Genomic DNA, 23,581 nt, shown 5'->3' on the forward strand with positions numbered 1-23,581 from the left:
TATGTGCTGTTTTTGACACTCTGTGGTATGGATCTCTTCATAAACTGATTTTCATAAACTGGAAGGCACTGAACACACCACACACACCATCAAATGCCGCCTGGTAGAATGGACTTTGTAGTGGATGTACTGTAGATCCAGACCAGCTGTCATTCATAGAGGTTGTGAAGGCTTCCAGTGTAGCGCATTAGCATGCTAACATTGTTAGCATGACAGGAAGAAGCCCTGGCAGTGGGCAACATAAAAATGTGTTTTAAAAGCATCATCTTCTTTTTTTCTTTTTTTTTAAAAGCAATAAAAAAGCTTCACACTTACAGATGAAGTCAAAAGTGTCCTATGCAGACAGTACGCCGTTAGCTGTGTTACAGTTAGAAGTTAGCTATCTGCCTGGAACGGAAAGCATTTAGCATAGAGAAAATATGACCAGCAAGTTAACTGTTAATGTTGATTTCCTTTATTCAAACGTTAAAATACTTTTTTTCACCCCCAGTATTACTATAAGTTCACCATTTATTGTTCCCCCCCCCCCCCGAAGATTGTAAACTGCGGCACTTTCTAAAAACATTTTTGTTTATGGACCCCAACAGGTAGCAGCTCAACTGAATGTTTCTGGCAGAACTACCCATTTTTTCTGACCAATGACTGATGGAGTGAATGTTTGGGAAATTATTGAAAATTTGGAAATTGTCATTATTTTTGTGTTTTGGTGTTGCTAAATATGCTGAAATTACATGCAGAATATATTATCAAACTGTATGTTGTCGGAATAGTGCAGTGTGTTGTCTGTTGTAAAACTAATTTTTACTGTGTATTGTGTATATTTTCAGATGATTCATCTTCTGAAAGTGGGAGTGGCAATGGGATTCACACACTGACTCCTCCATCAGTAGGTGCGGCCGGTGTGAGCGACAGTACGGGGACAGGACCTGGATCAGGCTCGTACGCCGAGGTTAACGGCAACGGTACCGCAGCTCCACTCGACTTCAGCACGACTTCCTCATCCTCATCCTCAGAGGACCAGCAACCAGTCAACCTCAGCGACAGACTGAGCCAGGCCCTGCCCAGTGCTGCCGCCATGCTGGCGACCTTTAACCCCGAGCAAGCAGAAGAGTTGCGCAGAAAATACCCCAAATCCTCAGAGCTACGCCTTGACCGAGACATCAGGGACTTTAACAACAAGGTATTACATTCATTTAGAACAAAAATTATGTAAATGTTAATAAGGGTTGTCACAGTACCAACATTTCAGTAGTAGTTAAATTTCACTGGTATCATTTGCATTTTATTTAGCATTGACTTGGAACCAATGTACTTGACCTTTTGACATCCTTAGTTGTTTATCTCGATCGCATATAAACTCTTATACACATTTGCGCACTTGCTACTAATGTGGCAGTAAAATAATGACTAATGTCTTTAAAACAAAAAGCATGCTGAAAATTGTCCAACGAATATTATAGGTGGTATTTTTAAATGGACTGAACATTTTGGAAATTAAGTCCCGAAGGTGAATATGGATTATTGATTTTTTTTAATAATGAAATTGTGCATGAAATGTTTTCATTTTAAATATTCACAGCTTATATATACAACCATGTTGAATTTCAGCCCCCAAAAATGCAAGCCCTGAAAATACAATGCGTTAAAATGCAAGCACTGATGCAATGTTTTTTGTTTTGTTTTTAATTAGTGCAATTCAACGTTTTTTTCTTTCAAAGACATTACTCATTATTTTACTTCCACACTGTAAGACTTTTCCTTCACCCTTGTTTACAACAGATTGTTATTTGTTTTGAGCGTACAATGCGAGTTGAAACAGCAGTCATAAAAGGCGCTTGATTACACCTCATTCATTCAGTTAGCTAGTTACTGGCACAGCAGCATTTTTCATACAGACAGAAGCAGAGAGGTTTAAACAATCTGTCGAGCAAGGCTCCGGTCTGAATAGAAACTTTCATTACATTCCTGTTCTCCATGGTCAGCCACAGTTGCTCCCTGTCTCATTTTTATTTGTATTGTCTTTGTAAAAAGAAGAGTGCAAAACTATCTTTCAAATGAACGGATTCACGATCTGAAATCCAGTACAAGACGGTCGATGCTGAGAACGTCTGAATAACATGGTTAGACCTTGAAGACATGTTTTCATCAGCCCAAGCATCGTAGGTGGCCATGAATGGCCTCATTGGTAGATATCGTCTTTTTTATGCATCTTTCAGTCCGTGTCCTCCTTAGAAAGCCTTTTCTGATCATGTATGCTCTTGCAGATACAAGACTTAAATTGGTTTCTTTGTGTGTTTATATAGTCTCCTCAATACAGTTCAGGCAGCTATGATTCAATAAAAATGGAGATATGTGCTGAAGATCTGACTGTTGGTCGGTCTCAGGCGGCTGATGATGATGACGATGACCATGATGACCACGACGATAGCGATAAGATCAATGATGTAGAAGGAGTGGATCCAGAGAGGTTGAAGGCCTTTAATGTGAGTATCGGAACATTCAGCTGATGATTTTCTACTGCATAAAAAGAACTGTACAATCTTACAGTAAACCATGTGGTTTCTATTTGCAAGTTAAACTGCAGTTGCTCAATGCATGTTTTATGTGTGGTTTTCACTCATTCCTTACACTTCATTTAAGGAATTAATTTGGCGAGCTGACCTATTTTTCTCTCTTCGTTTAGATGTTTGTACGTCTCTTTGTGGATGAGAACCTGGACCGTATGGTGCCAATCTCTAAACAGCCTAAAGAGAAGATCCAGGCCATTATTGAATCCTGCAGCCGTCAGTTCCCAGAGTTCCAGGAGCGTGCTCGCAAACGCATCCGCACCTACCTCAAATCCTGCCGCCGCATGAAGAAAAACGGCATGGAGGTACACACACTGCCACGTTCTGCTGCCACTTCTGTTTTCTGGTATGGTTAGATGACTTATATCGCTCCCTGGTGGCCAACACAGTACATTGCAGATACTGAGAAATACAGTTTTGTTTAGTGATGATGCAAAAATTCTAAATTAATATTCATTTGAATATAATTCAGTTGAATTTTTTAATTGAATTAGTCCCTCTTAATATTAAAATGTCTGGAGGTGTTTTTTAAAGTTTAGATTACCATGTTAAAATTCAAAGAAATTTAACAGAGGAATTTCATTTGTCCAACACAAGTTTAGCTACAAAGTAGAAATAATTACATAATTAATTTACTAATTAAACTAATTATGCAAATGTATTGCTTGATATAAAGATGTTTTTCATATTAGACACATTTTTCTAAATTAAGTTCAAAACTGTCAAAACTATTAACAGATGTTTAATGTTTCTATTCAACAAGGTAACATGTCTTCACACAAAATTGTTTTCAGATATCTGTGCAAAAATAAATAAATCTATTGTGTATACACTACTATTCAAAAGTCTGTCAAAGAATCCTGAAATTAATAATCCTGAAAAACTGAAGATCTCAGTTTCCATAAAAATATGAAGCAAAACAAAACAAAACAGTTTTAAAAATGGATAATAAGAAATGTTTCTTGCGCACTAAATCAGCCGTTTAAAATGATTTCTGAAGGATTATGTGACACTGAAGACTGGAAATTTAGCTTTGCCTTCACAAGAATAAATTACATTTTAAAATATATTCAAATAGAAAACAGCTAATTCAAATTGTAATATTTTATAATATTACTGTTTTTGCTGTATTCATAAATACAGCCTTGGTTAGCATAAGAGACTTTTAAAAACATTAAAAAATATTTCCTACCCCAAACGTTTGAACAGTAGTATATAACATATATTAAACATAAAAATTGACAATTCTGATAAATAATATATTAAATATGCTGTGTGTGTGCTAGCAGACTCGACCCACGCCACCCCACCTGACCTCAGCCATGGCTGAAAACATTCTAGCAGCTGCCTGTGAGAGCGAATCACGCAAAGCTGCCAAAAGAATGCGCTTGGATGTCTACCAGGCACACGTAAGTAGTGTTGTAGAAGTGTGTGTGATGCAGGTACTTGTGAACCTTGTAGATGTCTTAGTATGTTATTTTGTCTCTCTTTATTTTAAGACCAAGTTAGCCTGATATATCTGTCTCTTTCTCTCTCAGGAGGACCCAGTATCTCTGGAAAAGGCGGTCTCTCGTGAGCCGGTCTCTCTGACCCAGTCTGCATACTCCCTTGCTGCCTCAGCCTACTCCCAGGACCAGCTATACATCAATGGAGGCCTCAACTACAGTTACAGGGGTTACGGTGGACTGTGTGCCAGCATGCAACACCCTGTGTCCCTGACAACAGCTACCGCCCAGACCAATGGTGAGAGGAAGCTGGCAGCATCCTAAAATAAGTGATAACTGATTTAAAACTCCATGCTTAATGCTTAATAAGATAATGCCTTGTCTGTGAAGGATATATTCAGTTTGTCCTAATTTTATGATAAAGCAAAGCTATGATGCATAAATCAGTGGTTCTCAAGCAGGGGGCCATAAGCAATCGTCCAAGGGGCAGCAGCATGACTGAATTTTTTAAAAATTATTATTGATATCATAATTAATAATATTTTAATTTTTTATATATAAAAACATTTCCAACTTAAATAAAAGGATTTTTTTTAAAAACATACAATCAAGATGTACTGAAACTGATGTAACTGAAATCATAACTAATTTTCCCCTCAATAACAAGTTAGGGATAATCCACAGCTAGCTGTGCATTAAACGATTTTAATTGCACAATGTGTAGGAAAAGAACTCCTCCGCGAAGTGCATTCAAATTGTTTAATGCACGGCTAGCCGTGGATTATCCCGCTTGTACCATAGTCATTTGCCAGCACTGACACCTTGACAGCTATTATTGATGTTTGCAGCGCAATATTTGACCGGAAGGGTAAAAATGGCGGTTATTTTCTTCAGTTATGACTCGTTAGATCTAGCATTCTGCCTGCTTAGAATCATACACAGAGATAAATTAGTGTGGTAAGATTACATTTATTTTAATGAATGAATTGTTGCATTAATTTGAATTCATCATCGAAAAAGAGAGAGACTAGATAGAGAGAGAGAGAGAGAGAGAGAGAGAGAGAGAGAGGGGGGGGGGGATGCGTGTGTGAATTACCTGAATCTGTTCAGTGTCTCTCTCTATTAACAATAAAGCTGTGAGTTTAATTACTTCAAACCCAGTGACGTTACCCTCTCTTTGCTGAGAAATATATAATGTAGCGATTCAAAGAAGAAGCAAGAGTTTTATTTATATAGCACCTTTCCACAAGCCCAAGGTCGCTTAGCAAAGGTTCAGTATTCAGTAAAAGATTCAGTAGTAAATGTTTCTGTCTGTGTGCACCACGATCTCCAAGTGACGTGTGTGTGTGTGTGTGTGTGTGTGTGTGTGTGTGTGTGTGTGTGTGTGTGTGTGTGTGTGTGCTTCAATGAAAACTGTGCATTATTATACAACTGTGATTTAAACTGACATGGAACTACCTGTGCATTAAACGGTTTTACCTTCCAGCCAATAAGAATCAAGTGTTCAGACAGACCATGGTATAATTGTCTTTATTGAAGAACATACAGCTCTTGAAACTTCTGAAATCACAAAATGAATTATGGTTAATTAATTTAACTATATTGACACTACCAGTTTCTATTAACAATATATTAATAATATATTATTGCAATATGTTTAATGTATATATAATCAGTGCAACCAAAAACTGCTGTAAAATGTGGAAACCAGCTGTAATTAAACTTTAAATTTAAACTTAAAACTTATTTTTAAAAAATGTCTAAATTATTATAAAATTATAAACTGACGCTGTGGTTATAAATTCCCATGAAAGAGTATAGAAAGTTTGTGAAAGAGTCATTTTGAATTATTTATTAAAAGGACTGACTTTTAAGAGTCAATTGTTCATGAATCGGGCTGCATGTTTTGCACTGCATGTTTTTATTCAGTGAACCAGTTTAAAAGAGTATTTGTTTCACAGATTGGATTACACTGGTGATGCAGTATGTGATTGCATGCAGCACACAAGGGTGTGCCATTGTTTTTCAGTACACAATAATTTTGGACTGACTTCATTTCCTTTAGGACTGTAGATTAGAGGAGAGTAAAAGATCAATCCTGGGATTTTAAGAATTGATATTGAGGTCATTCAAATGCAGTTAGAGATTAATCATAAAATCAATATCTTATCCTCCCCTAAGAGCTGCCAAGTCTGTGTTCTGATTATGTTCATAATTATATTTTTACTCTCTCCGTTTAGGGCCTACTGATCTCAGTATGAAATCTCTGGCATCGAATTCGTCCTCGTCAAGCTCTAGTAGTCTCGGCAGGAACGGAGGAGGGGGCGGGGCTTCAGCTCAGCTCAGCCATACAGAGGTAGCGGCAGTGCGTCAGCTGATCGCGGGATACCGTGAGTCTGCGGCCTTCCTGCTACGATCGGCAGATGAGCTGGAGAACCTCATACTACAACAGAACTGAACCGGTCTTCAACGCTCTCTCTGTCTACATACATCTCTCGTCCCTCTGGACCACATAACTGTCTGTGTCCCTCACATGATCATCATCATTGTCAGAGGTTTTCCGGTCACCAAGGAAAACCATCTGGCTCTTAAAAATCTTAGAAGAGAGAGGGGAAACAGCTTCATCAAGCTTTTGTTTTCATATAGCTTCAGTGAGAACGACCTACGGATGAAGAGGACAAACGTGGAGATGGATCTCTGAAGGACACTGCAGTGCTGAGGCGGACATTTCATGCCTTCTCCACGACCTCCCTCCGTTCATTCTGCCTTCATGCCCCTCTGAGAGCCATTGATTTCTGATTTTCTTTGTTTTTAGCTACTTCAAAGGAGGAATTACGGCACGCCAATCCTCCAGACAGCACTAACTAAATGAAGACACTTTTTATTTGGGGGTGTAATGGAAAAAAAAGAAGAGAAAAAGAGCAAGAAGAAAACTAAGAGACCTTTGTATTTGCTGTAAATAAGCACTCGCTGTGTTCTGAAGCACTTTTCCATTCGTTCTGACCTCTGAATCATTAATTTATGCATTTAGATATGCAGGTGGAAGCTCACCTGGAAATACCTCAGCCTGTCTGTCCTTCTCTCTCTCTCTCTCTCTCTCTCCCAGCGTCCCCCTCTGTATGTGGGAGAAGAAAATTATCACCTGTCCATCCTCCACTTCACGGTCCACTTATTTGGGCATCGAAAGTGGAGAGTGGGAGTGAATTTGTTTCTGTAATTGAAGTGCAGATTTTCTTTTCCAAATCCTTCAAATGTGTTGTATATATTCTGATCCATTTCAAGGTATTGATCGCAAAAAATACACTGGACTTGTTTTGGGACTGGACCCTTCCTGATGCATTTAAACCCTTCGGTTTCACAGTGACTTCGTGTCCTCCGTATGTGTCACCTCCTATTCTCCTCTTCTTTATGTGTCCTTCCATTTCTCCTGTACATCCTCTCCTCCTCCAGCTTATTATTCTACTTTGGAGGAGATGGAGAGGAAGGATCCGGGATGGAAGCTGTTAGTCTTTTATCTGTTGACTTTTCTTAATGGCCATTAATCCACTCTGCTGCTATGGACTCCAACGTAACGCCACAGACCTGAAACCTCAAGCCTCCCAAACACAACCACAGCACCTCAAGGTGAAAAAACAAGGCAAAAAAAAAAAAAACTGAAATGAAATGAAAGCCAAATCCAGAAGAAAGATAAAAAAAAACCTGCAGTTTTGCATTCTGGTCGAGAGTGTTTGATTTGATACCGAGGGCTGCTTGTGTTTGCTTTTGTTTGATTTGTTCTAAAAGCGCGGTGTGTGTTTAAATCTCGAGATCAACTGGGATCAAATCATTGGCACAAGAGCTTGGCGCACACACACACACACACACACACACACACACAAACACGCATACGACACGAACAGACATGCTAAAGGGTCTTTAGAGAACTGAATATCCAGCAGGAGAGGTTAAAAAATGTGTAGTTAGCGAGGTTGATTTGGTTAGGGACTGACTGACAGTAGTGTCACTGTAATTTGCTCCATTTTGCACACAGAGGCACTGCTAATCTATGATTGAGGAGCTCTGCGGCTCCGTGATGCACTGCTAGTGGGGGATGGAGAAAGAAAATCGCAATGCAGAAGATAATCAAACGCATTTCTGGCCCTAAAGGAGACAGACTAACACAGAGGCTACCATGACCCCCGCTGAGAAGCCTTCAGAATCTTTACATACTTGATCGCATGACCAGGACCTACATATGATTGAAAGCCATGATGATGAGTGAGTGTGACTAGAGACTACACTGCTCTCTTAAGACAGTTGTGTGCAATTTTTACACCCCCGTTCAAAACGCAACAGTACAAATATAGAAGTTATGATTTCTTCTTATTGTACTATATTTATGGTAGACCTTCACAGTCCAACCTCCTACTGCAAAGAAATTTGTTAATTAGAATATTGCTATAGATGTGAAGACATATGCAGAATTGTCAGCGTGAGGCCTCTCCTCACTGTGCGTGGCTCATGGTGTGATCTTTCTATTTAACCTTGCTCTCATCGTAAAGGGTCCTTGACCTCTTGTCATCTCTGACTGCCTTCTCTATTTCTTTTACTTCATTCCTGGAAAGAACGTGATAAGGACATATTTTAAAGAATCCATTTTGCTTCACTCCCAGATAAAAATAAATAGAATAAGACTACATTGTGACATTATTTTAATGTCAATCAAGCACATTTTCCACCCGAATTCTCATTACCTTAATGCATCCTAAGATTTCTTTTTCTTTTTTTTTAATGATTTATTTTTCTTTTTTTTTAATGATATGGTGTTAAATCACGTCATTTATAATTTCAATTATAAATGTTTGTTTTTTTTTCATTTATTACAGTATAAAAAGTTACAGTAAAAATACTGTAATAAATTTTTTATTAAATTGACAAATAAAAAAGTACAAATATTACTAAGATGTTTAAATACTTTATAATTTCAATAAAGCGGAATAAGTTACATATGTAAAAAAAACAAAAAACAATTGCATTATGCTAATGAGAATTGTGGAGAAATATGCTTAAAGGAATAGTTCACTTCAAAAGGAAAATTCTGTCATTTACCATTGTTTCAAACCTGTCAGAATTTCTTTATTCTGCTGAACACAAAGAAAGATATTTTGAAGAATGTCGGTAACCAAACAGTTGATGGACCCCATTGACTTCCAGTAGGAAAAAGAAATACTATAGAAGTCAATGGGGTCCATCAATAGTTTGGTTACCGACATTCTTCAAAATATCTTTCTTTGCCTTCAGCCGAATAAAGAAATGTTTGAAACAACTTGAGGTTCAGTAAATGACAGAATTTGAAGTGAACTATTCCTTAAGATTGATAAAGATTGTTCTAACAATAGTTTTAATTGTCACAAAACACAATTTCTTATTTTGATTTTTGAAGTGAAATTTAACCAGACATGTTTCTCACAAATTTGACCTGCACATTGTTTTAGGGAATCCTCATGGTCAAATGTGCTGTTTCTGTTCATCTCTCTCTCTCTCTCTCTCTCTCTCTCTCACCTGCTTTTCTTGTCTCTGTCATTCTTGTCATGTCCGCTGTAGACACACAGATGGTGAGAGGTCAGGTAATAGCTGCTGTTTCGATCATCTGTCTTTCTCTCGTTGAGGTCTGATATGGGTCCCACTGCCGTCAAACGTCGCTGATTATACGCCAACCTCACATGCTCTTCTGTGGATTTCTAAAAACATACCATGGAAATGGGGCTGCTAACCGCATCTGTGTGGAGAAGCCGAAAAAAGCGAAGCGTTCATCTGTTCGTACAGTGTTTCTTCTCTCCAGTTCACTCAAGGACAGCAACTGAAAAACAAACTGTAAAACGAGGCAAACGACAATCTTAGAAAAAAAAAAAAGAGGTGTAACTAGTTCACGGTTTTGTTTCCATGCTCTGTGTTCTGTGTGTGGTTGTACAGCGCAGTGTGTCCCGGGAGAGTGAGGGGTATTTTAGCCATAATCAGAGCATCTCTCACTCTCAGATCCAAGTTCTCACGCTAGCCGCTGAGGACTCGTAGTGGCCCACTGTCGAAAACCTTTTTATCTGATTCCTATTTTTTTTATAATTATCTCGATTACTATTATTTTGTAATTCTTTTTGTATCGCAAGTGGTCTTTTCAGAACTGTTTTGTACCGACATCACATGTGAAGTTTGTCCTGTATGCCTATACATTCCAAACAAGGATGTCAACATGCCACGCAGCCAGCCAAACCACGGTCACATCGGATTGCAGATACACACACCGAGGGCAAAGTCAATCCTACGCCGCACAGGCTTTAAAGTTGAAGTAATAGACATTAGCAACAGTATTAGTTATGTTGACAGGCTGATTCCTCCCGAAGAACGATTATCTCAGTACTGTATGACCAAGTTTTCTGATTAGTTACTGCGCCGTGCCTTCAAAGGGGCTTAACAGAACTGATTGTCATGTATGTCCCTTTATTAACAGTATATTAGAAAACACATTCAGCTCTCCGGATTTGTTGTCATATGGTACTTCAGAACCTCTTCAAGGTGTTTTTTTTTTTTTTTTTAATCAGCACCGCAATCTACTGTGATATTATGTAAGTAAACAGCCCACCTGTCATTTGTTAAAGGCATCACTCACTAACACACGGATGGTCCTATACGGGTTCAAGGCTTTGCATTCAGGTGTGACGCTGGTTATGGTTGCTGCTAAACTACACACACACAATAAATGCTCTGGTTTGATCAGATGTATAGCTCTGGAAAAAAAAAAAAAAAGAAGAAGGAAATGAAAAGAACTTGACTTTTTATTTTTCTAGCACAGTGGTGTACAGCTGCATTCAAATCCATGTGGTTCTCAGTTTTAGTCTGTTCTCTTTAATAATTTGTTGGTGTTTTGGATCTTTTTGTTTCCTCCTGATTTCTCCCGTATAAGGTGCTGCTGATGTCGGCTCTGGTTTTGATATGTACCTAATACCAATGTGAAACTGTCTATTTCCTTCTCATTTTGGACTCAGTGGAGGTGTGATGTTTACATGTACAGATTTTTGAGATTTTCTCCCTTTTTTTGTTGTTCTCATTTTTATTTTTTAAATCAAATGCTTTCCCCTTCTTCTTTTCAGGCATTGTTTCATTTGATCATCTTTAGTGAAGGGAAATGGGACTTGCAGCAATTTCCATGCATTTACAGTAAGACAAAGTGTTTTTGTCTGGGAGACCCCCATCACTGACCCCAATCACTTTCTCTAACTGCTGTCAACCGATACACAAAAATGAAGAAGGCTCGTTGTAAATGAATCTTTTCCTCTGGCCATTAGGGACAACACATCCGGGTGTTCCTTAATGATTAAAAGCCATTATCGCACCCTTCGTCGGGTGCAGACGTCAAGTATTACAGTACAAGAACAGCAGAGTGAAAACCTCAGGTAAATGATTGCTGTTTTTTAGTTGAAAAAGAAGTCTTATCGGCGACCCATTTCCCACTTTAATACCATAATATATATTAAATAAATCTTTTTTTATATTTATTGTGTTAAATATATATAACAGTGAATACTTTTTTCAGTACATGTGGCTAAATATTTTAATTCTTTAGAAAGTGTTGATACATACATATGTGAAGAAACTGAAAGATTGAATGAAAATGAAAAAAAAAAAAAAAACAATTTCTGTTGTTTAATGCAAAACAGCATGGGCGGCTCCTAACATATCACTTTCATTAATGAAAACCAATGATTTGAGATAAAGCTTTCTCCAGTGGGATGTCACTGCTAAAATGTCACTGACATGACATTGTGACTTTTTTTTTTTCTCCCAAGCTGTACATCACAAAGCTAAATATACTAATAAAACAGTGTGCTATATATCAATCATCCAGTTGCTGTATTTCTTTTCTTCCCCCTAAGGAACATTTTTGAATCGGCATCAATGCATTTGTCTGCGTTTGTGTGTGGGTCAGGTTTTGCTAACTGAAAAAAAAAAAAACTGAAACTGATGTAAAAACTGAAACTGCTTAAATTGGTCCTCATAATGAGAACGCTCCCCATCATCCAAGAGAATATTTGAATACTAAGCAATTTCCTCTGGTGCTTAGATGTTTGTTTGTGCATCTTGATTGTTAGCGGTTATTGGTATTTTTATTATTTTAATGTAGATTATTTTCATTTTAATCATTATTTTAATCATTTTAAGTCATGTTATTGCCCACTTGGAAGACCTTTAAAGGGTTAGTTCACACAAAAATGATTTTACTCGATTTTGATCATTTACTCGCCCTCGTGTCGTTCCAAACCCGTAATACTTTAGTTCATCTTCAGAACACAAATGAAGATATTTTTTATAAAATCTGAAAGATTTCTGTCCCTCCATAGACAGCTACGCAACTTCCACTTTGACGCTTCAAAAAGTTCATAAAGAGATCGGAAAACTAATCCATATGAATTGAGTGGTTTAGTCTAAAATTTCCTGACGAGACACGATTGCTTTTTATGATGAACAGATTTAATTTAGGCTTTTATTCACATATAAATATTCACCAACTCGCACATCAGCTGTGGTTAACGGAAGCTCAATGTATGAGCTCGCTTGATGTAAGAGAACCAATGAGGTTCATTCTCGTGTTATGCAGCACGTTTGAGCTTCTGCAAGAGGTATGTTCTTGCACGTCAAGGTTTGTTTGAGCTTCTGTTTATGTTTGATGATCACTGTTTAAATGTGAATAAAAGCCTAAATCAAATCTGTTAATTATATAAAAGCGATCGAGTCACTTAAGAAAATTTGGACTAAACCACTCGATTCATATGGATTAATTTTGCAATCTCTTTGACATGTTTTAAGCGTCAAAGTGGCAGTTGCGTAGCTGTCTATGGAGGGACAGAAATCTCTCAGATTTCATCAAAAAGATCTTAATTTTTGTTACGAAGATGAACAAAAATCTTACTGGTTTTGAACGAATTAATGACAGAATTTGAGTAGCCTATCACTAAAATGGGGTTTGGCACTGGCCTCATATGGGGCTTTTAAATAAATTGTATCACATATTCACAATATATAATATATAGCCTAACACACAGTTTTAAGACTAATATAATGTCGTTAAATAACTTGGATCGATATTACAGGACTCGTAGATGTCGCTCAGATTCGACCCCACACAAATCACGGACGCGGAAGCAATGCATGGGTTATTGAGTCGCGCGCACAACGGACAAAATATCTGCGCAAATGTGTAAAGAAACTGGTGCCAGAAAAGTTACTTTCCTGACCTATGCACATTTTCAGAACAGAGCTGGAAGTATGCGGAACATAGGCCTATTTCAGCGCAGAATATACTAAAAAAAAAAAAAATGAGAGAAGAATGATGAGATAAAGAGCGAAATTGCCCCAAATAAGACACGTTTCCATTATTTACCACCGATACAAACATCCATAAATGACGTCACCGTGTGTGGGCGGACCCATTTGCGCCACTGGATTAAATAATTACATAATAATAATAAAACAACATATAATTGAAAGTAATGTAAATTGAAAGTCACCCATCCTGTATAACAATAGACGTGGGCATATGTGTTTGCGTGTCTTAAAAAAATAATAGAATAGCCCTAGTGTTATTTTCCATAGCAAAACAAGATGCATGTGCATGCAAATGAATGTCAAAGGAGGGACGCGTTTTAATAAACGCAAGGAGATGTTAAGAGTAGTAGGCCTATACGTTTAACGATTTAAGGCGAATCTAAAAATAAATGGTTACTGGTTTCCAGCTCCAAGTGTGCGCTTGCCTAGTGAACAGATGATCGCACTACAGGAGACAAGGGTCGCTTGCAGCCAAGTTTACACACTGCGAAGCGTTTTGCTCCGGAGCGGAGAGAGGCACAAATGCTGCGGCGCACTGCAACGGTCATTATGAGAGAAGATCGAGGGACGCCATGGACAAATAGAGCCTAGATTTAGATTTAGATTTACTTCAACCACAATATCGTCTCCTCGTTTTAAGGTATCTTTGAACTATCCAACATGTCTTTTCCGCATGCCTTTGTGATCCATCCCAAAACAAAACCGGTTTCACCTGATCCTCCGCTATGAACGCGGCCAGTGCGTTAGCTCAACAAAGGCGATCCCGGTATAGAATCGCTACGGACGGTCTGTCGCCGTCGGTAAGGGACCCGCACACCTCTTTTATTTACAATTTCAACCGCTTCGCTTGGTGGACAGCCTCCAAATATTCTAGCTACCCTGGAGTCCGTAGTAGGAAAGGGCTGGGATGGAGAAGTGTTGTCGCAGCTGCATGCCATGCCTGAAGAGGTTATGGGACTGGATATGGCCCGAGTTTTACTATCCGAACGTCGCTCGTCCTGCCGAGATCCGCACCGTCTCAGGTGATATCCAGGTCCCGGCTCCTAAGAAGAAGCCCACGCAGCTGTACGCGGCTCTGTTCGACTTTGTAGCCCGCAGTGAGGAAGAGCTGACGGTGAAAGAAGGGGACAAACTCTCTGTCATAGAAAAGAGGGGAGATTATGTGTTTGCCAAGAAGCTGACGGGATCCCTGCAGTCCGGACTGGTCCCTGCTAATTACGTGGCCCTTGTACAGGATGAATTCGCTAACTACAAGTAAGTCCTGAGAATCAATAGACTTGTATTAGAGATGAGATGGTTTATTGCAATTAGAATATTCATTATATTTTATGGAAAATGATCATTCTGTCATATTTTTTTCCTAAAGTTGAATGAAGAGCTTGACATTTTCTACTACACGTGTCACTGGTTGAACTTTCCAATTAGCCTTCTGTTGTTTTCATACTGGGCTAATATTTTATATAAAGGCATTTTATTAACATGATCTTGTTTGTTTATCCATTACACCATAATTAAGGCTTGAAACTTAAGTCACTACAAAAGGATGAAGTGTCTTAGTAAATTTTACTTAGACTTTTTTTTTTTTTTTTTTTTTTAAAGAACATATTAGCAATCAGCCAGAAGAGGCAAGTCTATAACAGTAGGCTACATTGCTCGCGAGCTTCTGTTGTGATTTGTTGCTGGTGCTATGATAGATCCAGATAGAATAGAATAGAATTTAATAACATTCATTATCAAGGCTGTCACTAAAGAGGAGAAAGGTGGTGACAGTTCTCTGGGTCCCCGGCTTTCGGAACACGAATTCAACCAAGGAGGGCCAACAGCAACAACCTGCACAAGGGCCCTGACACCCTGTCCATTATATCACCAACAACCTCTAGTGTTTTTTAAAGTCTTTAGTTAGGCTAATTGACGTTTGGCTGACGGCACTAGACTAGTTGCTGTAAATTTTAAAGATTTAAAGATTTGGCAGGCGTTGAATTGCCTTAAAATTTTGAATTCTTTTTGAGTAGACCCTGAGAACTATTGTATATTTCACTCTGTAACAATAAGGTTATTAGCAAATAACGAAATTAGCAGTGCCCTTAGTCTGAGCTCAGCCAAGGAAGGTTCATTTGCCTGCACTGTCTCGTTTCATTCACAATGGCCTTTATCACTGTCCGTGTGAACAATGAGCTGTGCTCTGTTTTCTTTTATTTGCGCTATCGTTTGCTACTATTTGGTTGCTGTTATAATGGGGTCAGTCAATTGTCTTAACTATAAAGGCCTCCTAAATAGTGTTGACAGGTAATGGGGTTATGATGTCAGAGGTGTGTGTGCTAGTGCACCTGTCAGAGTTTCACTGAAACTGAAGCACCATGGGATTGTGTTAAACAAGCATGTGCACCTGCCGCACCCATATTTAACATAGCAACACTTTGAATGACGCCACAGTGATTACTGTGAGAATTTGCTGAACATGCTGACAAATTACAGTAAGTATGTGTCAGCAAGTAATTACAATAAAATAAATTTCTTAGTAATACAATGCCTAAGGCAAAAAGAGTAAAGGTAGAGTATTAAACATTATTAATTATTATATTACTAATATTACACCTTATAGTTCAAATATATTAGATTAAAATGGTGCATGCGGTAGAGAGTAACTGTGCTGTGTTTGCTTTTATCTATCAACATCAAATTACAGTACATAATAATATTGTAAATATTCATGGCTTTTATGAACATTTCTCCTGGTTTTAATTAAACCAGCATTATCAAAGGCACAACACAATATGATGAATAAAAATACTTTGAATATGACTATTTAAATATGCAAATTTTCAATATGACTATTTTATATATGTATTTATTTATTGTAAAATATGTGCTGGACATAGTCTTGATAGGTTATGAAGTATAAGTATTTAGTCATTCATTCATTGAGGTATTCAGCTATGCTATGTGTGTCTGCTTTACAGATGGTACTATGGGAATATAAACAGACAAAAGGCTGAGAAGCTGCTTTTGGCTGCTCAGAATAAAACGGGTTCCTTTCTGGTGAGGATCAGTGAGAGCCACAGCGATGAATATACTATCTCAGGTTTGTTCCTTTATTCCTTCTCCCTCTCTCACACGCACTCTTTCGATTGAATGCCTGGAGACCTACAGTACTGCCTGTCCGTTTTTCTCTCGTACATCATCTCCATTCTCATCTTTCTTTTCTCATCTACCCATTCTCTGTCTGATCTTCATGACAACAGCCTCCACTTCATCAATCTTATTATTTTCTGCATAAGATATCCATTCTCTGCTTTATCCTCCATTCTCTCTCCATTCTCTCTCTCTTTCTCTTTCTACCCCACAGCTTGTAACACCATATTGGTCATCCATGTACAACAGACTAAGCATTTTTCTGTCTCCTCTGGAGAGTAGCGGGTGCGTTCTACCCTCATAATATTCTGTTTAAGGTCTCAAAAACCCCAAGGCCATCTTAATAGCAGAAATATATGCGTAACATTGAAGTAGCAGTTTTATACTTAATCATTTTTGACTAATCTTGTTAAAATTGATTATACACAGTATTTCCAATTTGATAACATGCTTCTGAAGTCCTACACTAAAAATATTAGTTTACTTATATTTAGGTCTCAGATATAAAATGTAAATATATGCAATTCATTATTTATATCGTTATTCAAAAATTTAGTTTCCAGTCACATTTCTGAAAACTGCATATCTACTTCAGCTTCAGTAACATCTGCCTGCTGGGCAGCATAGAAATAATCACAATTAACAGTTTAATTCTGGTTTTTTTATGTTACTACAGTGTAAGCCTAATACATTTTTTTTTTTTTACTTGGAATAATATAATAATACAAACTATAATAAAATAGGCCCATATGATTTACTATAATGCTATAATATAATATAATATAATATAATATTAAACCGGCCGATTGCTGAGATTAATGAGATGAGAATCATTATAAAGTAATTTGATGGGAAGATAAGAGATTTACTTATGCTATATTACATTTCTAAATTATTATTTTGTACGTACATCATTGGAGCTTATGGGACCATATGAGCAGTCAATCTAAAAAAAAAGTCTTTCTTTGAATAAAAAAAGATTTTTATTCTTTGCTTCACAGCCAGAAGTGAAAATAGTGTCTTCCATTTCCGTATTCATCGCTCAGCTATTGGTGCTTACTTTGTGTCCGACAAGATCTCTTTTGCCACTCTGGATGAGCTCATCAGATACTACCAGCACAACTCCAAAAGTCTGGGATGCCCCTTAGACCAGCCGTGCGTACAGCAAGTATGACACTCTTAATATTTAATATACACACATTCACACACAAGACTTCTTAATTTTAGACATCACTTTTTGCTCTCATGGAGCAAATGCTTATAAATAGGTGTTCCATTGGCATTCATGGTATCAGTTCTGCATTATAGATCTAATTAGCCATATAGAGAAACAGTCTCTAGAGAAGAACAGTTTCTAGAGAAGTGGCCTTTGGTCTTCCTGTAGTGGTTACTTTGGATTTCTAATCTCTGCTTCATCTTAATAAGCACCACAGATAACAGACAACAGACAACATGGCACACTGGGTTTAGAGCAACATATGATATAGGGGACAGATTCTAGGAAGAGATCTCTTGTAACCTTTGTTGCGTGTGTGTCCACATGCAGAGGGAGTTGTTTGACATGGAGCCATGGGAGCGGCCGAGGGAGGAGTTTCAGCTACTCAAGAAGCTGGGGGAAGGCCATTTTGGAGAAGTCTGGGAAGCTGTCTGGACTACAGAGAAGAAGAAAGTGGCCATCAAGATGCTTAAACAAGGTGTGACATCATATCCACCTTATTCCTGACGACCTTACTGCGTTTTGAATTATGGGTGGCACTTCCGGTTTGGGGAACTTCCATTCAAAAAGGCTGAAACGAATAATTTCAAATCATAAGGTGGCCCTACAAATAAAGCTGATCCGTCAGTTTGACTGGATGAGCTGTCAATTTTCCTTCATGATTTATTTTCAGACATCATGAGAATAACGTTATACTTGGTATTTTAACGTGACATGTTATAACAAGAATATCTGGCAAGAGCTCTTTTCATTCGCTGCTTTCTTTTCCTTGTGATTATTTTCTTTTTTCCCTTTGCAATTCGCTTCAAAACATATACTGCAAATTTGTAGTCTGTTCTGCCCAATTTAATTTACGATATATTCCATTAATAATTCACTGGAATGCACAAATAATTTCTTGTTATTCACCTAAAATCCTCACGATTCTTTCCAGGTTTGTTTTCACAGGTAAATGCAATTTATAATCTGACAAAATGACGGAAATCACTTTGAAATAGTATCACGTAATGCTGAAGTTAATGAACATTTTTGATTAAGGCAACATAAGTTACATAATACAGATATATATTACTACAGTGATATTTAACCCATCCGTTATTGCTGTGGAAAGACTCACACTTTTGGGGTTATTTGATCTGTTGAAAGTACCTTATTGATGCTTTTACACTTTTAAATTTCCTTTTAATGTTCGATGGTTGAAGGGTGAGTAGATTAATGTCATCTCATTGTGACACTTTTTTAATGTATTGCGTTCATAGAGACAGCCTTTTTCGCTGATTGTTTACAGTTTAATGGAAGTTACACCCATAATTCGCACAAAGCGTCATAGGGCGTAGGAATAAGGTGGATAAGATGGGATGTTTTCACATGCGATAAACCAACTAATACCACAAAACATCACAGAATTTGTTAAATCAATCTCTAATACTGATGTTTGTGCTGTTGTTTTCGCCACCAAAATTGACATTCTGGATGATAATTAACTCCTTTGTAAGGGGATATTACAAAATTGAGGACTTGAACACAAATTTTAGAAAACAGAAAACAAAGGATTTTTTCTTTTAAACATTTTGATTAGAGGAGAAAATCAAGACATCCACAAGTACAAAGTAAACTTCGGCTGTTCCGCAACAGTCCGCGCACTGTCCACGTGACGCATTTGTTTATCATCGGGAGGGTCCACATACAACTGTGCATGTGCAAGGTGAATGTTGTGATAGAAGAGTCCACTAGGTGGCTATATGCACAGTTGTGATGTACTGTGCAATAGTCGAAGAAGAGTGAGATACTGGGTCACCTGGCCAATCAAAGCAGAGAAGACCAATCACAACAGACTGGCCCATCTGACCAATCAGAGCATAGTAAACCAATCACAACTAACTGGGCCATCTGAACAATCAGAGCATAGTAGACCAATCACAACAGACTGGGCCATCTGACCAATCAGAGCATAGTAAACCAATCACAACAGACTGGGCGGTCTGGCCAATCAGAGCAGAGTAGACCTATCACAATAGACTGGGCCGTCTAACCAATCAGAGCAGAGAAGACCAATCACAACTGGGCGGTCTGGCCAATAAGAGCAGAGTAAACCAATCACAACAGACTGGGCGGCCTGGCCAATCAGAGCAGAGGAAACCAATCACAACAGACTGGGCGGTCTGGCCAATCAGAGCAGAGGAAACCAATCACAACAGACTGGGCGGTCTGGCCAATCAGAGCAGAGGAAACCAATCACAACAGACTAGGTGGTCTGACCAATCAGAGCAGAGGAAACCAATCACAACAGACTGGGCGGTCTGGCCAATCAGAGCAGAGGAAACCAATCACAACAGACTAGGTGGTCTGGCCAATCAGAGCAGAGGAAACCAATCACAACAGACTGGGCGGTCTGGCCAATCAGAGCAGAGGAAACCAATCAGAGCAGAGTAAACCAATCACAACAGACTGAGCCATCTGACCAATCAGAGCACAGTAGGCTCTCGGAAATGAGGGGTTTAGAAAGATTGAATCCTTTATTGAACTGTTTCAGACACTGTGAGAAAAGAGGTGATGCTGCAATGTACATATATTATGAGAAAATGAAAGTGTTTTATAACCTTGGATGAATTGTAGGAGACCTCCAAAATAAGATTACAAGCCTTTAAAATAGCATAATAGGGACTTTGGGATGTTGTGATAAAGGAAACCTAACAAATATGATTTCCATTCTTAAAGTTAAATATTGTATGTAATATATTAAGACATGAAGATGTGAAAATAAATTTGAAAAGCATAACTGGAATTAGCCAAAATTGCAATTTTCTCATACAGTGAAATCTAAGCATAGGAGTTATGTAATGTTGCTGTGTAAGAATAATTTGATTCAATTTTAATGTTGTTTGGGATTTCAAACTTGCCCACAAATGTTTTTCATTTCAATTATTTAGATTTGTTTTCGATTTCAAAACATTGTCCATCATTTGCATCTGGATCAAACCCTGAGAAAAGGATCATCGTCTGTACACAAATGGTTTTTAATACAAATACAAATATAAATGGATAAATGTGATTTTTGATGTGTTCTAACTTTTGTTCTCTTACTCTGCCCTGTAGAGGACACAAAGGTGGATGAGTTTGTGAAGGAGGTTCACGCACTGAAGAACCTGCACCATCCGAAGCTCATTCAGCTGTTGGCTCTCTGCACGCGAGGAGAGCCCGTCTACATCGTCACAGAGCTCATGACTAAAGGAAGTCTCAAATCATACCTTTCTTGTAAGTGTTACTAAACCCTATTTCCCTGAACTACATTCACTGCACCTGCATGTTTATCTATGAATAATGTATTATAAATCGCACAAGATTACTCTATATGGTCTTGGTATTTCGTGCTTTGCATTTTTTTTTCTCTTATCAGACAATCACGTCTGTACTCGTAAACATTTATGGTATTATCTGACCACGTATTTTTATAGTTACAGTTCAAAAGTACATGAAGTCATTAAACACAAAAGTATATCCTTGACTATAAACCTTCATTCTGTGTACCAAGTTCTTAAAATAAAATGTTTAATTTTCTTTTCTGTGAATCAATGCATCATTCCTTGAACTGAAATCATATTTTAAGCATAACAATTTGACTGAAAGTTGAATTGAAAATTCAGATTGGCTTTCAGTTTGTTTACCTTCCCCTTTTGCTTTAATGACTCGAGCTGCATGAAATCCACAACATGAAATCCAAATCAGGGCTATTATCGTTAACTAAAACATTTCTGTTAATTGAAATAAAGCTGAAATAAAATAAATTACAAATATTTATTGAAAAACGCAAACTAAATAAAAGTTAGAAATGCTGCCTTTGCAAAAAACTAAAATAACAGTGATGCATCTTGAATTTTTCTGTACAAAGAGTCACATGATCAATGTCACTTAGTAAAACATATTTGATTAGTGGCCTAGAAAATCTTCAAACATTTATACATGTATTATTTATTTTAAATCAATAAATATTTTTCCAGTTTATTTCCAGATCTAAAATATCTATAGAATCCCACATTTTCAGTGTGGTCTCAGACATGTGGACCCTTTCGTTTCATTGATGTTCCCCTGGCCATTTCTTCCTGTAGCACCAGAGGGTCAGGTGTTGACCTCCGCTCACCTGATCTACATGGCCAGTCAGATAGCAGAAGGAATGGCGTACCTGGAAGATCGACACATCGTCCACAGAGACTTAGCAGCTCGAAACATCCTGGTTGGAGAAGACCTGGTGTGTAAAGTAGCTGACTTTGGTCTGGCCCGCATCATCAAGGTAATGGTTGGATGTCAAAGATGCTGCTGAAAATATGCATATGAAATTGTTTCTGCTTAGTATGTAATTCGGTGTTTGTGTGCAGGATAGTGTGTATACAGCTAGTAGAAACACCAAGATTCCTGTGAGGTGGACGGCTCCAGAAGCTGCACTCTACCAGCGTTTCTCCGTCAAATCTGATGTCTGGTCCTTTGGAGTGCTGCTGTACGAGATGATGTCACGTGGAAAGATGCCGTATGATGGTATGGGTCTGTTTCTGATCTCTGTTACAGAAACACTAAATGCCTTCCATTTTTTTATATTCACTACCGGTCAAAAGCTTGTGGTCTCTTATGCTCACCATGGCTCTTCACCAGGATTCTTTGATGAATAGAAAGTTTTGCAACATTATAAATCTCTTTACTGTCACTTTTGATCAATTTAATGTCTTTAAAAAAAACTTACTGACCCCACACTTTTGAACAGTAGTCTTCTATAAATGTTGCGCTCTGTTTCCCACAGGGAAGAACAATAAGGAGGTGTTGGAAATCCTGTCGTCGGGTTACAGGTTACCCTGTCCAAATCGCTGCCCCCCAAACATATACCGCATTATGATGGAATGCTGGCACGCAGAGGCTTCCAAACGGCCCTCGTTCCACGCCCTTCACAGTCAGCTGGACAATATCTACTCCAGACTCTACTTTAAAACCATTGAGGTGTAGAACACAGGTGGACTGAAACAGAAGGTCCTGTGGGACGGAAAGATTTGCATGGACAAAAGTGCACATAAGACTTTTGGATTGCTTATGTTAATGAAGTTATGTGCAATAATAAATGCTTGTTAAAGGACTTCCATGAGAAATTCCATGAGAGTTGAGGAAAGGAACTGAAATTGTAAAAGAGGAAACGTGCATCATCTTAATCTGACAGGGCCAGATTATCTGTAGCTTGTCATAGCGACTCCTGATCATCAGTGGATCAAGATGTCGAGCACTGTTATGCACCCTTATAATATGCATCATTTGCCCTGCACTTAAGTTTATTTTGCGCTAGAGTTAATCTGGCCCACTCAGTTTCTGTAGCAGTAGGGACAGGAGATTATTTAATCTGATGTTTTCAGATCAGAGTTTATGTTTACAACAGATTCACCTGCCAGTGTACGGACAGGTGTCGGGACGGTGAAAACTACAGCTTTTAAGTTATAACTGTTGAGTGTCTTTAGCCTATGTGAAAGGCAGGCTGCACAAATAACTGTTTTCTACCAGGTACACGATCGTGTAATTATACTGTGGTTAACACAGGAGCCATATGACAAAAACTACCTGGGTAGGTTTCCTCATGATCGGTTTCGTAGAAATCACATCCATGTCAAAAGTCTGTTGTCTTCCAATGGATTATTCTTAAAAAAACTCTTGTAAATAAAGTATTTTTTCAGTATACATGTTTCTGCAGTTTATTGGTCATTTGTTTGCCTAATATGTAACCCGACTTTGAGATTGACCAGAAATTTTCAAGCATGCTGGTAGACTGTAAAGCACTTAACCTCAAACAATAAAGATTGCCTGTTTAGCCTACTGTGCTTGTGTCATTGTCGTCC

At 38.1% G+C, this 23,581-nt stretch overlaps 2 protein-coding genes across 4 annotated transcripts in view; both read left to right on the top strand.

The window, feature by feature from the left end:
• nol4lb (nucleolar protein 4-like b) overlaps positions 1-11,886 on the top strand; it is a 104,825-nt gene extending 92,939 nt beyond the window's left edge. For all 3 annotated transcript variants that reach the window (XM_084099472.1, XM_084099473.1, XM_084099474.1), the window contains 6 exons: positions 828-1,180; positions 2,304-2,483; positions 2,684-2,872; positions 3,857-3,976; positions 4,106-4,310; positions 6,253-11,886. In XM_084099472.1, coding sequence (XP_083955598.1) covers positions 828-1,180; positions 2,304-2,483; positions 2,684-2,872; positions 3,857-3,976; positions 4,106-4,310; positions 6,253-6,470 — 1,265 coding nt within the window. In that variant the 3' untranslated portion in view covers positions 6,471-11,886. The remainder of the gene's footprint in view (positions 1-827; positions 1,181-2,303; positions 2,484-2,683; positions 2,873-3,856; positions 3,977-4,105; positions 4,311-6,252) is intronic.
• Positions 11,887-13,651: 1,765 nt separating this feature from the next.
• srms (src-related kinase lacking C-terminal regulatory tyrosine and N-terminal myristylation sites) lies at positions 13,652-23,421 on the top strand. Its single transcript, XM_084098172.1, has 8 exons — positions 13,652-14,623; positions 16,330-16,451; positions 17,503-17,669; positions 18,048-18,195; positions 20,814-20,972; positions 21,824-22,005; positions 22,091-22,247; positions 22,507-23,421. The coding sequence occupies exons 1-8, from the start codon at positions 14,277-14,279 to the stop codon at positions 22,704-22,706; spliced, it is 1,482 nt and encodes a 493-aa protein (XP_083954298.1). The 5' UTR covers positions 13,652-14,276; the 3' UTR covers positions 22,707-23,421.
• The last annotated feature ends 160 nt before the right edge of the window (positions 23,422-23,581 follow it).

This window comes from Abramis brama (assembly GCF_963993115.1).
Source record: "Abramis brama genome assembly, chromosome: 22".
NCBI lineage: Eukaryota > Metazoa > Chordata > Actinopteri > Cypriniformes > Leuciscidae > Abramis > Abramis brama.

Coding starts and splice junctions, on each gene's coding strand:
- srms (XM_084098172.1), top strand. CDS start 14,277: ATGGAGAAGTGTTGTCGCAGCTGCATGCCATGCCTGAAGAGGTTATGG. Junction 14,624..16,329: donor GATGAATTCGCTAACTACAA/GTAAGTCCTGAG, acceptor TCTGCTTTACAG/ATGGTACTATGGGAATATAA. Junction 20,973..21,823: donor TCTCAAATCATACCTTTCTT/GTAAGTGTTACT, acceptor TTCTTCCTGTAG/CACCAGAGGGTCAGGTGTTG.